The sequence below is a fragment of the Bombus fervidus genome, chromosome 2 (genome assembly GCF_041682495.2).
Source record: "Bombus fervidus isolate BK054 chromosome 2, iyBomFerv1, whole genome shotgun sequence".
Classification (NCBI taxonomy): Eukaryota; Metazoa; Arthropoda; class Insecta; order Hymenoptera; family Apidae; genus Bombus; species Bombus fervidus.
In genome coordinates, this window is record NC_091518.1 from 7,633,338 (window position 1) to 7,647,909 (window position 14,572).

The 14,572-nt window shown below is 29.5% G+C and overlaps 1 protein-coding gene across 6 annotated transcripts in view; it reads right to left on the reverse strand.

Annotated features, from left to right (window-relative positions):
• Positions 1–383: 383 nt before the first annotated feature.
• LOC139995157 (adenosine receptor A1) overlaps positions 384–14,572 on the reverse strand; it is a 321,882-nt gene continuing 307,693 nt past the window's right edge. For all 6 annotated transcript variants that reach the window (XM_072018397.1, XM_072018411.1, XM_072018387.1 and 3 more), the window contains 2 exons: positions 13,327–13,543; positions 384–2,232 (listed from right to left, as the gene is read on the reverse strand). In XM_072018397.1, coding sequence (XP_071874498.1) covers positions 1,572–2,232; positions 13,327–13,543 — 878 coding nt within the window. In that variant the 3' untranslated portion in view covers positions 384–1,571. The remainder of the gene's footprint in view (positions 2,233–13,326; positions 13,544–14,572) is intronic.

Genomic DNA, 14,572 nt, shown 5'->3' on the forward strand with positions numbered 1-14,572 from the left:
TTATATAAAATGTAGCGGCAATGATGGAATAATCGATTATGAGATAATTTTTGTGCAAAAAGTAAATCGAAAACATGTAGAATGAAACTTTGTCCTATAGTATTTCCTTTCCGAGAGTATTGATTTTAAGAAATCATTAAATAAGAATATACTTATTTAAGAATTGATAAAATGTTCCTGTGTTTATAGATATTAGAAACGTTAATAGTAATTACAAGATAGAAATAGTACCTATACATCGTACTTTGTCTATAATTCGTAATAGATTTATATCGGCGTGATGTATAGATCTATATATATACGTAGTATATAGAGAAAGATAGTAATTCGTATAAGATAAATTTTTAGATATTTTATTCGTTTAAAAATTCATTCGAGAGTAGCTATTTTATCGACCATGCTGGACGAATCAGTATCTTAGGAAAACCAAGGCAAAGATAAAGAATTTCAAACTACGTTTTTGATTTATTTTCGTAAGAGAAATCATCTCAATATCTTTATAATAACGTCATTGCAGTTACACTCTATACGCACCTATCATATACCTATAAATAAATATGAAACAGACATAATTACACGTTAAAACAATAACGTAAACGAGGTAATAGCAATTGTTGAACAATTACGGGAGGTATTCGAGAATCATTTAACGAAGATCGTAAAACATTCGATATTCGAACATTATAAGAGGATGGATAATAGCACTGCTACAAGTATTCATACAGTAGAACCTCTGATATCCAAATTTTGGTATTAATTGTAGCATAAGCATACATAATGCTGGTGAAAACGAGTAGTTTTAATCAATGAATTTTTACGATCAAAGCTTGAAATATCGAAAGTACACTCGAAGATAGTAATTAATATTAACGAAGTTAATATTGATATTATATATAAGACTAACCTGTTGATGTAATCTGAATATAAATATCTTATCACAATGAAATACACGAGAATGTTAAAAATTTTATATAAATTAGTTGTTAAAGATATTAAGCGGACGTTTTCCTATTCTTTAATCTGCAATAAGGTTGATATAATCACAAAAAATGTATAACATAAAAAATATTCTTGAGAAATGTATAGATTAATCGTCGAAAGTACCAGATTATACCAAATTCATCAATTTTCAAGTCAAGAATGCTATATATCGAACTATATTTACATGTTCAATCTTTATTATTATTATTCTTTTATAGTATAACACGTGCATATGAAAATTTTCTTCTCCGAATAGAGAAGAATTCATCTTCTTGTCTTTTCAATTTAAATAACAAAGGTTCTACTGTACCAGTTCAAAGTTCGCGAAACAGTCCTCCTCGCTTAACAATTTGTATTGAAGCGCATTAAAACAATCTTTACACGAATAAATTACATAAATAAAGTACACGCGTTCAACGTACTAGTTTTCAACAGTACAACCAAAGGGCAACTTAAACCATTGCAGTAATTGGAAGCATCTCGATCAGGAGCAGAAATCGAAAAATATTTTCTATTGGACGGCGATCAATTGTATCGACGAGGACACAGGTTGTTCCAAATATTCCGATCATGATGCGCGATGTTGAAATTTAGAGCTCATAAACGTCGCGTCCGTTAGGTCTACCCGCAGGAGGGCGACAGGTACCCGGACTAGCATAGGAATGGATAATGTGAACCCTGAGGCGTACATCGCTGGCATTTCGGCCACCATCCCCTCGTGTTCTCCTTGAAAAACTCACCGTAGTCTTGCAGCAGCAGTAATGGAAAAGCTTGACGTAGGCGCTGCGAAAATGCCGGTCTGCCACACAGTAGAGCAAATTGTTGAAGCAGGATTTCGAAAGAGCAAACCAGGCCAAATTGTAAAGAACACGAGCGCTTATCGGTCGGAAGGAGTTAACGCAGACAACGATACCGAAGGGTAGCCAGAATATCACGAACATCACGCAGCTGTACATGTTTGCCTTGGTCAGTTCGTAGTCCCAGGAGAAAGCGACCGGTGGCTTATAGGAACCTCTGGTAGCGTGCCGGACTCGAATCACCAGCTTTACGTACAAGAAGGTGGTCATTAAAGTTGGCAAACCTACTAAAACCGTAGCCCCGATTATTTGTTCCATGGCTATCCCACTGAATCGGCGACGGCAGAAGTCCGGTCCTACGTCCAACGATGATTGCAGAACTACCGTCATTACAGATACCAGCCAGACGCTGATGATGGTCGCTGTTACACGGCTTGGTGTCAATACGGCATACCTGCAAGTATCATGTGTGTGAAATAAAAGTCTTGATAATAATTTTCTTTGAAAAAATATTTTAATGGTTGGAATAAATATCCTGACAGCGATAAAGGTTCCCATTTCACATGTATCTAAATGCAGCCTATCTACACATGTGTGGATTTATCCGTAGTTCAATTTGTATAATTTTTAATATACGTACACTTCTGTATCAACGTATCCATATATTAATTCATAAAATTTGTTACTTATATCAACAACATCAAAATAAATAAAATGTATATTAAATCGCTACATAAATTCTGTATGCCTTCTCGTATATATAAGGAAACTGTCTTACAATGAATATGATACTGTTATCAATATAAGTGTGTGATTCTCATTTTTAAAGCTTACAGAAGGTAGGAATAAGGTATTTTCATTACTCTCCTTCTAACCAGAAACGTTTTTATAGTGACAGATTTTCATCTTCCTCGAACATTACGAAACAATTTAGATGGAAAAGATTGAATATAGTAATTTAGAATGAAAAATAGTCAGCGCATTCTTTTAATGATAAATCTGAAGATATTTATAAAAGAAACATAATGCATTATTCACATACAGTGGCTTACGAAATTATCCTAACACTTACCACAGAAATTTTTTATGGACATACTATGTATGTTATACAAACATTTTGAAATTTCATTACGCAGCTGTCATACTTATATTGATAAGATCTGAAACAAATCCGGAAGTATATATAGAAGTTACAGGATATTTATTACAAATAGGCAATTAATAAAAAATTGATATATATATCAATATTTATATATCATGAATAATGGTTTTGAATATATGGTAATTATTTATATGAAGGCATACTTGGCTGATTTTAATGACCTTGAAATATGTTATCAAGGTCATCCTTGCGGTGAACAAACATTAGTCTAACCTAACCTATAACTCATTGATTTATCTTACCTTATTTATACTAAATATGATTAACATCATCAATGAATTAGGTTTAGGTTTGGTCATATAAAAATGCGATCAGCTATCTGCCAGAACGAAGTGGGCACTAAATTTAATTGAAGTTTTTTTTTTAATAGAAGAGTTATTCCAAATCATGATCATGACGATATATTTCAAGATCATAAAAATCGGTGAAGTATCCTCTCGTGTAAATAATTACCAAACATATACTTAGTACTAAAGATGATCTCACTAATGTATCTTACTAATATAATTAATAATTAACCGTTCAAATACTTTGTTGATTTTTGTGAAGTGTTGACGCTTGCTACAAATATTTTGTAACTTTTACGTACACTTCCGTTCAAAAGTATCCAGTTCCATTCACAATAAATCGATTTATTGATAGGTGATAAGGGAAATGAAAATTTTTAATTTCTACAAGATAACTATCTAAAAGAAATAATAAAGGTTTCAAGTAAAAACTTGCAAACGTTATAGAAAAATAATGAGTTAAAGCATCAGTTTTGTAATATCCTAATTTAAATTTCATTATAATACTTCTGTGGTAAGCTGGATAGAAAATTCCGATTAATATTTACACCTCAGAAGTCTGTCTACAAACCGAATTCAATTTATAGAATTATTTACAGCATCGAAAAGTTAATAGTATAAATATCTAAATTAATTGGAATAGTTAGGAAAGACGTGATGAATATGGATGAGAATGCTTAATTTAATTATATCGTATAACTGTACATATAACTGATGAGGTTATTGTAATATTGGATATATATACATTTTTTTTAGTATTTTCTAAGAATTTTTCAGATTTACCTAATTTCTTATAAGTGTCCTAACACTTATGGTCGATGATGTGTATTATCAGATTTATTTCTTTCATTAACATTATCATAATAATCGTATTTCGTTATAGAGCTAATGAAATCAAAATGTTTCATATAACATGCCCGATACAAAAGTAAATAAAATAAATAATAATAATGTACTCTGGTGAAACTCATGCAGCAATCTGCTGCTAATATAATCTTAATTTTGCATCGCAAATTATTCCAGTAAATGTACTTATACATATACTTCAGTATTCATGTACTAAATGCTATACAAATTAAAATATGGATATATTAATATGTGTACATGGATATGTTAACACATCATTTTAATCATGTTTAAAGTCATAATCTCTGTCTAATACTATTTTGTATTTTTGAAACCTTCAACTATTTCTTGACCGAAGAAATAGTTATTAAATAAGAAAAAGGAAAATATCGATGAAAATTAATGGATCTTAGGTACACGCAAATTTGAGACAAGAATGCACAGAGCATTATCGTGGAATTTGAGACACACAGAAATATGTGTGGAATCTCAAGTATTCCACAGATCGACTAAGGATAAAGTCGTTATCTAATGCAAAAGCTTTGAGTCTTCTCACACATTGCAGTAGATAGGGGCTCCGGAACTCTGTCAGCAACGAATTTCACGCTGTTAAACTACGGGAACGTGCCATAGAATGTGAAATTAGGAACTCAATCGTGACATTGGTAGGGAACTGCAAAGCAGATCCACATCAAAGTCAAAGTGTCAAAAGAGATCCGAGGCATAGCACTGGTGGGAATAGCTTTCTATCCGGGCGTAACTTGACTGTGACCGAATCCATTTGTCGCTTCGATTGCTGTATGGACGATGATGAAATATCATGCCATTTTGCCACTAATTTCCATGTGCAAATTGTTCGCCTATGCAGAGTGTCTTTTGCGTAACGGAACAAGTGACTCTTTTTGGAAATAGGTATTACAAATACAGATGGATTTTCATTATGTGTAGAATGTGCAGAATCTTAATAATTATGGTGATTTACGCTAACAATAACGTTGAAATTTTTATATTTCTAAAATAGCTATTTGAATACTGAATTAAGTTAATAACTTTTTAAATACTTCCTTATCTACAATGACTCACGAAGGTCTTTGGATACTTGTCATAAGAGATTTTTCTGAGTAGGTATATATATATATATATATAATTTTTAAATATTAGCGGTATATTGAATAACGAATACAATTAACAAAAATCGGAGACGGAAGGGGTTTGTCTGGTTCATTAATTACTATAATAAAAAGTTAAAATGTTAGTAGTGCCATTTTCAATTGTCAAATAGAATTATAATAATAATTGTAATACCTAATGATAATATACGTTCCTGCTCTATGTTAATTTCATTAACTTTCAGACAGTCATTTGATTATATGTCTTGTTTACGATAAACAAAGTTTACTGCGTTGTCACTCTTCTTGAAATGGAATAAGGACATTCAATTACGTTTTGTTGTAAATTTGGTAAAACTCCCACGGAAACATTTTAAATGATGAAAAAAGCGTAAGACAATGCTTGCTGATGTTAGTAAAGTATTTGAGTGGTACAAGTATTTTAAAAATGGTCGTAAATCTTTGCACAATGACGTGAAGGATGGGACAATGTATCTTCAATAATCTCTCATTTTAACGACATTTTTGGCGAAAAGATTGGCCTTGGCAATGCATCGTTCTCCGTACTTTCCGGAACTGTCTTACGCCGACTACTTTCTGCTTCCAAAATTAAAATTAAGGGAAAACTAAGTTTTGAAGGCAAACCGATTTGGGGACGTAAAATCGACATATAAACACATAAGAGTAATCCTCAACAGCATTCCAAAAGAGGAGTATTTTATATACTTATATATATATTAAATATATAATATTTTATATATTACATTAAATATATTATATTATTAATATATATATATATAAAATATATATTTGTCAAAGCCACAAAGAAAAAGAAAGAAGATACATAAGACATTAAACAACAACATTTGACTTACATACGATGATTACAATTATATTTATAAAATTTTGGACCATCCTAAAGATATACATAGAGGTTACAAAATCTTTGCTGCAAATATAGATTAATAATAACTAAAAATTAGAATATAGTATATATAGTTGCTTCAAACATATAATAATAATTTGTACTAAAGTTGCTCACACTAAATATTGACGTCTATTAGTCTAATAGATAATTGACCGTTTAAATAATTTTGTGATTTTTGTGAAGTGTGTGTTTGCAATAGATATCTCGTAACTTCTGGATACATTATTGGATTTGTTTCAAAATTTACTAATGATGATAATTTTCTCGCGTTGTATGTTGTATACAGAACTTCTTGTATAATATAAATGATACAGACAACGTTTTGGTAAGTTGTCGCATACTTTCGTGAAACACGACTATACATTGTAATTAGTTTCATATTTTTTTCTTACCTTAAAGTATAGTATGTTAAAAAGACAATTTGATATATTAATGTTTATTCATAAAATAAGGATATAATACAGGTATATATAGTTTTGTCTCTCTTTTTATGTAATTTTTCCAATTTTTATAAGTAATTTGTACTACAGTATTTTATTATTGACATATTGCACATATGACGTAATTTAATCGTCATATTTTTTATCACTCATTACATTCACAGAATGTATTTGGAAGATGATCGTGTGATCTAATTTCCTAAAAAAACAGGAAAATTTGTGTTCGTTACTATTCTGCATTACCAGCCCAGAGAACAATAGCGTATTTACGATCCCAATTCAAAGGTGTCTGCACTAAAAGCTCGCTGAATTCTGTATTGACGTGTTAACGAACCAGCTAAAATAGTGATTATGGTCCCTATGCTTTGTGGTTTAATCCTAGCCTTTAAAGAAAATATTCACAGCGTTAATTCGTAAGTATTTATTAATTGAGTTAACGTAAGTCAATTAAAAATATAAAATAGTTTGCAATTTGCAAAATTACTTCATATGCAATTATTAGTAACATTGGAGAATAATATCCAATGTAATTCATTAAGAACCAAGCAATGGACCAATGCTTCAAAAAACATTATTGATACAAAATGAAGGTAAAGCAATTTACAATATATTATTGGGCTGTTTGAAAAGTTTCCAGCCTTTAAAGAAAATATTCAGAGCGTTAATTCGTAAGTATTTATTAATTGAGTTAACGTAAGTCAATTAAAAATATAAAATAGTTTGCAATTTGCAAAATTACTTCATATGCAATTATTAGTAACATTGGAGAATAATATCCAATGTAATTCATTAAGAACCAAGCAATGGACCAATACTTCAAAAAACATTATTGATACAAAATGAGGGTAAAGCAATTTACAATATATTATTGGGCTGTTTGAAAAGTTTGTAGCATTTTTTTTTTAATTTCTATCAAATACTAAAATGTCTGAACTTGCTCTTAGTTGAATATTGAACAGGAACACTGAAAATTCATTGATAAAACAGGTTTATTAATAATACAATGTTAAATTATACATATATCCAAGAAATTTTGTATTAGAACTGGAGTGTTCATCTATATCATTCACTGAATCTAGTATAGTCTTACTGGATGTTACAAAGCTTATTCCATAAGCATTATTACAGCCATAGTTAAGAAATTAAGTACTGTAAAAAGCTGTAGAAGCTATATGATGAAATTTATTACCGAACAAGAAAAATTTCTCAAGGAAGGACTCGTGATGTTATACGTAGCAAAAAGTCTAATTTTAGTTACATCTTTCTTAACTTTCCCTATGAATCGTTTTGAACAATCTAATATTTTATCAAGATATAAAATGTATATTGAAATAATAGATATTTTATAGAATTTCACTACACAAATTAAAAATACAAAAAGAATTTTCATGATTTAATAAGAATAGCCTTTTTAAGATTATAGCGACATAAATACTGATAAATATTGATATAAATAGCGATATAAATATTCAAGAATAAGAATGAAAATACCTAATGGGACACCTATGTGTCCCGAAAACGCATAGGCAATTCTCTGCTCAATCAAATGAATAGAAACACAATAATTTAAAAACTTTTCAAGCAAAACATAGTTATATTGTACTATAAATTGAAGGGATGCCATAAAAAATTTCACAAGATTGTTCAGTTTATGTATTTACTATCTACTAAACGCGATTACTATCATTGTAGCTCTCAGCCACATATCATACCTAAATAAAAACTATTTAGCACATTACTAGGTTGCTTATTCTCATAAGGTGTAGCGTACTCAACTACTCAATTACTCAAAGATAGTAGTATATAATCAGATTAAATAATAAAGAATATAATAAAGCACATATGTGGCATTTATTTTTTCACAAAAATTCAGAGGATCACAACAATTCACTGGAATATGTATCTGGACAGGGTCGAAGGGTTTAATTTCTCTAAAACTTCATAAAATTGTAAGATCTATACCACCAGTTGTATGAATCAAAAGACTTTAGTCGATTTGTTGTTTGTTTGTTGATTACATTTTTATGAAATCTATATGCTATAAATTTCAATTATTTGTTAGAAAACATAGCAATAATATATTTAATTGTTTACAATATATAGGTAATATTAAGTACATGCATACATTTGCTACCTAAATATTACTGGTTGTATTAATTTGAAATTGTTCTATCAGTTCGGGAGGATTTTTAATCACCCTTATGATTCAACAATTGATAAATTTATAGAAAAAGAATTCGTCAAGTGATAGAAGAGTTCTATAAGGTCTGATGACTATAATAATTACATAAAAATAAAATATAGAATTCGATGATATAAATTAATTGAAAAATTTACATATAAAATTAATTCCATTAACGTAATATTGGTCTTTAATGGATTAAAATACCTATATCAATCATCAAATGATAAATAAAAATAAATGTACAAAAATAGCTGAATGGAAGGATACGGAAAATTTATCGTTGTCTTTTTTGCTCACGTTTTCAATACGCGATCTATTACGATATTAATTTTAAATATGGGTGATGACAAGGCAAAGAATGAATTGCTGAACATGCTGCACGAGTAACTTCTCAAACATTGTTCTTCCCGTACGATAGTATAATATATCTACCTCAAAAGAGATATCGTAAATCTCTCAAAATCAGATCTTCATAAAACCTGATCAAGCAGAATTTACGTGCTCCATGTACCTACTGGTAGTTCGAAAATACTGTTATCGATTCTTGTAAACGTATACCGGAGAAGATTCCTGTTCCCTAAAATAGAGACCTACATAACAATAACCAACTATACGCAGTTGAGCATTATTTAAAAAAATCCGTATTCACTGAAAATGGCAGCTGTACCTATTTTTTTCACGAAGATACAATATGAAAGCTATGAACAAGTCGAGTATTATCGTACTTCTCTAGGGCGAGTAGCCTGTGCAACGAAGCAACGGAATCCTCGCAATTCCCTTTTGAACATAAATTTGAAAAAATTCCAAACTTTCTCGGAAATTCGAAAGTAGAAACGATAAATTTCTATCACTTTTTTATACGAAAGTCTGAAAGGATCGTGCATCTATTCTTGATCGTTAAGCGAATGCATGCAACTGGATCGTTCGTAGATCTAACTATCCACGGCATGGCTATACGTGCAGGTATAAGCTTTACTTGGAAAGCATTTTAATCCCTTGTGGCCGCATTGTTGTTGGCAACAATAGTACTCAAAATTACGGTCGATTCTCTCCCTGCTAGTGTTTAGCGAAGCAAAAGATAAAGCGAATGCAAAGGAACAATTGCTATTGCCGCATTCCTCTTTACTGTAAGAACAATAGCTCTTTTTTAAACAATCTTTCGTCCCTTTGAATTGTAAACGTTTCATATACCTTGTGTGCTTTGTGTGACTGCTTTCGAACTTTAAAAGAGTAAAGATTGAACTTTAAAGAGTATATAGGACGTACATCGTAATGGTATCCACGATTTTTGGATTATGCAAAGTACTATTGAACGTACGTCGTACTTGAAGTCTTCTGCAAACTTGCAATGTTTTAGAAATCGGAAATTTTGAAAGTCCCTTCTGTGTTTAATGTTTATATCGCATAAATAGAGAAATACGTTCCATAATTATTTAAATAATTGTAATTTTTTAAATTTATCGGAAATAGAATCTATGTTCATAGTTTCTATTCCTAGCGATTCCAGATTACTATAATAAATTATAATGTGAAATATTTTTTGCAATGAAAAAGATAACGGTAGTTTGCTTGAAAAAATTGCCTAAAAATTTCTCAATAGAACTATTAAGAATTTGTATTACATTTTAGAGAAGTTGTGAGATACTTATAAAATATATATTTTCTCTTCTAATATTACCGAGGAAATTGAAAAAAATTTACTGTGATGGATAATTATTCGTATTTGTTAAATAGTAATAGAATATATTATAGATAACTCTTAAAAACATTTAATTAGAAATAAAACATGAAATGTATTTATTAAATGATATATTGTTAATTGCTAATCTATTATTTACATTTATCATTTAATTTATTTCAGATACTATTAATTAGTTTATACCTTTAAGACGAATTTCGTAATTGATTCTAATTTATTTTATTACGGCAAATTTGTTTTTTCTTTTTTGTCGAAGAAGAAATATTCTCGAAATTTGCCTAATTTGCAAATTCATATAATATGCAATTCGTGTAAAATTTTGTTTATTTAATTTCTTTTATTTTTATGAAAAGATTCCACCCATTTAATTAGGTTATTAATAAAGACATATCTATTATTCTATAATTGCTACTTGATATTTGTCATAAATAATTAAGAAATTGTGGATATCATTATGATCTGAATTCTTTCGGTTCTAAATAATTATTTGTGCTCATTAGTGATGTGTCATAAATTACGTGCTGCTCACTAATAGCCGCGTTTGTATCTTGGACAGCTAATTATTAGCAGCAGCAGCTATTAGGGCAGCAATATAATAAAAGAGAAATTCGAAAAAAGTGAAAAAATTTTTCTAATAAGTAATAAGTGCAACAGAAGAAAGAAACGCTGTCATGCAACTTTTGTTACACCTTTTTTCATCTAAATGTATTTACATTTGCACGAATTACCATAATTAAAGTTTGAGTAGAGGGAATTTATTATTCGTTAAATTTGTATCGTAGAATTTGTAAAATATTATTAGAGAATACACGATATTATTAAAGTGAGAATAGAAATAAAATTTAGAGATTATTGAAAATCATTGTAAATAAAAGATGTTATTACTTTCAATTCTTCTGTAATTGTAATTATGTAAAATTAGGTTAAATTATATAAATGTAAAATTATAAAATGAGGTTATCGTAAAAATAAAAATTGAGTACCCTTCCCCCACGAAATAAGTTCTAAACTAATCGAAACAGAAATAATTAAAAATATTGACATTATTATACTTGAATTAAAATGGAAAGATAATTTTAAAGAAACTAACGTACAATATTAAAATAAATATCTCTGTAAATTTGTATCGACGAATCAATAATATATTTCATGATTTTTACGACAGCAATGCAATATCCACGTCCTTAGAACATCTTCTATTGATAATGATTCTCAAATCATTATGTCAAAGAATTTAATAATAGGATTTTATAAATTATCTATTAATAAAACCCGAAATTCTAGATTATAGCGAAACTTATTTCTACGTATTAAAATTATTTCGATATCATTGATCAGTATTGCAAGTCCCTAATTTGCGTGAAGTGACGTTTGTTACGTCCCAAACTGATTGTGCTTGGATCGCGAACTAATCGGATTAACGAGTAATCGGATTACAATGCGATTACATTAAGGGGGTTGGCTTTTAGTTTTTCAGCATTAATTAGAATCGTTCATAGAAATCAAGGATTTATTTGATTCTCAACATTACAATGACTACTCTTTAGGTACCCTTTTCTTCTGAACTAAAATATCTAGGATTTACGTAACAAGATGTATTACGTTAACGATAAAACGAAACAAAGCAAAGAGAGAAGCAAAAATTGAAAATCGTTCTTGATTTATATTAAAGAAAGAATTACTTTTTCATCCATACCGTTACCTTCCATTCCTTTATTTCTTATTATGTGCATGTAATCAAAGAATTATTCAACTAAATATTATTTTAGTGGTTTTAACTTTTATCTCTACGCATATAGAACTTCTGGAGATTTTTGACTGGAAAATATATACAAACAATTTGTTTAAAAATACTCAGATTTTGCATTCAGGAATTAAGCGTTAAAATTTAAATGTTTGGAAAATCGATGATATTTTGATGTAATAGATCCAATAAATATCGCTAGCACATGGTTCCTTTTTTTCCTTTCTTGTCTGTTACATTTTTATTTTGTTGAACTTCGCATAAACGTTTCGCTCTTGAAACGTGCACATTCGCAATTTCTATTTCGGCTGCAGCATTATTACAATTATCATTAACCCATTGGCATATACAGTGTCTCGTGAAAACCTCTGGACACGTGCCACAGAAAGATTATATTTATGTTGTATGTATTATATAAATTCCATTAGCACTGATGAAACGCTACTGACATGATTATATTGGTAAAAGTCAAACCAATGTAAAAATGTATGTAAAAATTATAAGATATTCACTGCAAATATGTATTTAGTAAAAAGTTAATGTAGAGCATAAGTAGTCATCTTAAACATACGATTAAAAAATGGTCACATTGAATACCGAAGCTTATTAATATAATGCATAATTGTTTGTTTAAATATACCCTGCGAAATATATTTGTACCAAATATCTTATAGCTTTTATATACAATTCAGATTCGTTTTAAAGTTCAGCAATATAATCATAATACACGAGTTTCATAACAATGCTAACGAAGCAAAATGTTTTGTATAACACATGCATTTATAAAAGGTTTCTACAAGTGTTCGAATACATTTATTTGCCATTTAGCTACTGTACATTTATTTGCCAGACAGTTTGAGACATTGTGGTTGTCCCTTACTAATTCGGATTTTAGCAGTTCAAGAATTCAATGCTTAACGTTTCCAGGGCCGAATGCTTTTTGAGCAGTTGGAAAAGATTTTTCATGGATTATTAATAGCAATAAATGGTAATTTTGATTGTGAAAAAATGATTTACGCAGGAACATTTAGCAGAGAAAACGTTAACGTGAGAAAATCATATGTCAATGGGTTAAAATTAAAATTGATCAAAAACAATGATTCGTACGTTGAATTGTAGTCAAGTATAGTATGAGTTATAGTCCTTACCTTTCGGGTGGTAAACACAAACGAGTATAATTTTCTGCAGCTATAGTGGCCAACGTCAACACCGTCACGAGGAAGCAAAGTGCCTCGAGAGTACATTCAAATCGGCATGTGCTTAATGACTCTTCATGTCCTGCCAGGATCACAATCACTGATACCGGTATTACAAGGCCTGTTACTAATAGATCTGCCAATGCAACGTTCACTAGAAACGCATTTCCTGGAACAAGAGAATATAGTTTGGAGTTAATTAAAATGGATTACTGTATTAGTTAATTGTTAGATGAATTCTGAGAGTATCATACGATTGATATGCATTCAAGTAGCAATGAAGTAATCAAAAGTAATTATTATAATGTTGTTGAATATTCATGCTCACAGTACATAGCATGTACTTTTATATGTATAAGTATTGTCACACTTTTACATTTCACATAGGACATAGTAATCATATGATGAAAAGTTTGACTAAATCAAATATAAGCGATTTTTTGATAATTCGTTTTGATCTATTTTCATCTAAATTTTATTATCCTCATTTTCAATAATTTATTTTATGGTGAGCACTTTTGGAAGGTCTTGCTATTTGGAAATTTTAAATAATTTGCGACTCTGCATGAATATGTTATTTATATGAAACGTGTTTGATTGCTTTACTTTCATTTAGAGGTATTTTATAACATAAAACTCTATTCGTTCATATTTTATTCGATTAACACATTTTTTGTGTTATAAGCACTGCGAGATATTTAAATATATTGACTTTAGAAATTGGAAGTTTAATTCATATTTTTATAATGGATGGATAAAATAAGCAGTACGCTGAATTCTATAAACAATTTGACATTTACTTACTATCTATATTTATTATTTATTAATTTATTATTTTACCAAAATTAAAATTGTACAATATACGTTACTTATATTACAGTAAATATAAATATATACACAGGTATTAAATCGAACTATGTATTTATCTTTTGAATCTCTAATCATGTATCTATGCTATTAACACGTTCAATGCGTAAAGGTTCCTACGATTCCTATTCTCTGTGACGAATATTGAAAAAAAATTGTTTAATTGATTTTACTTCAAAGATGTCGAGAACAAATGTGAGATTGTTAAAAAATATTTTTAAAGAATGATGTCGACAGACGTATAGACGTTGTTACTCCTTACATGTGCATGATACATATAATGTCTCAACATTGAACATTTAAGCATAACATTATTCACTTCATCCGGAGA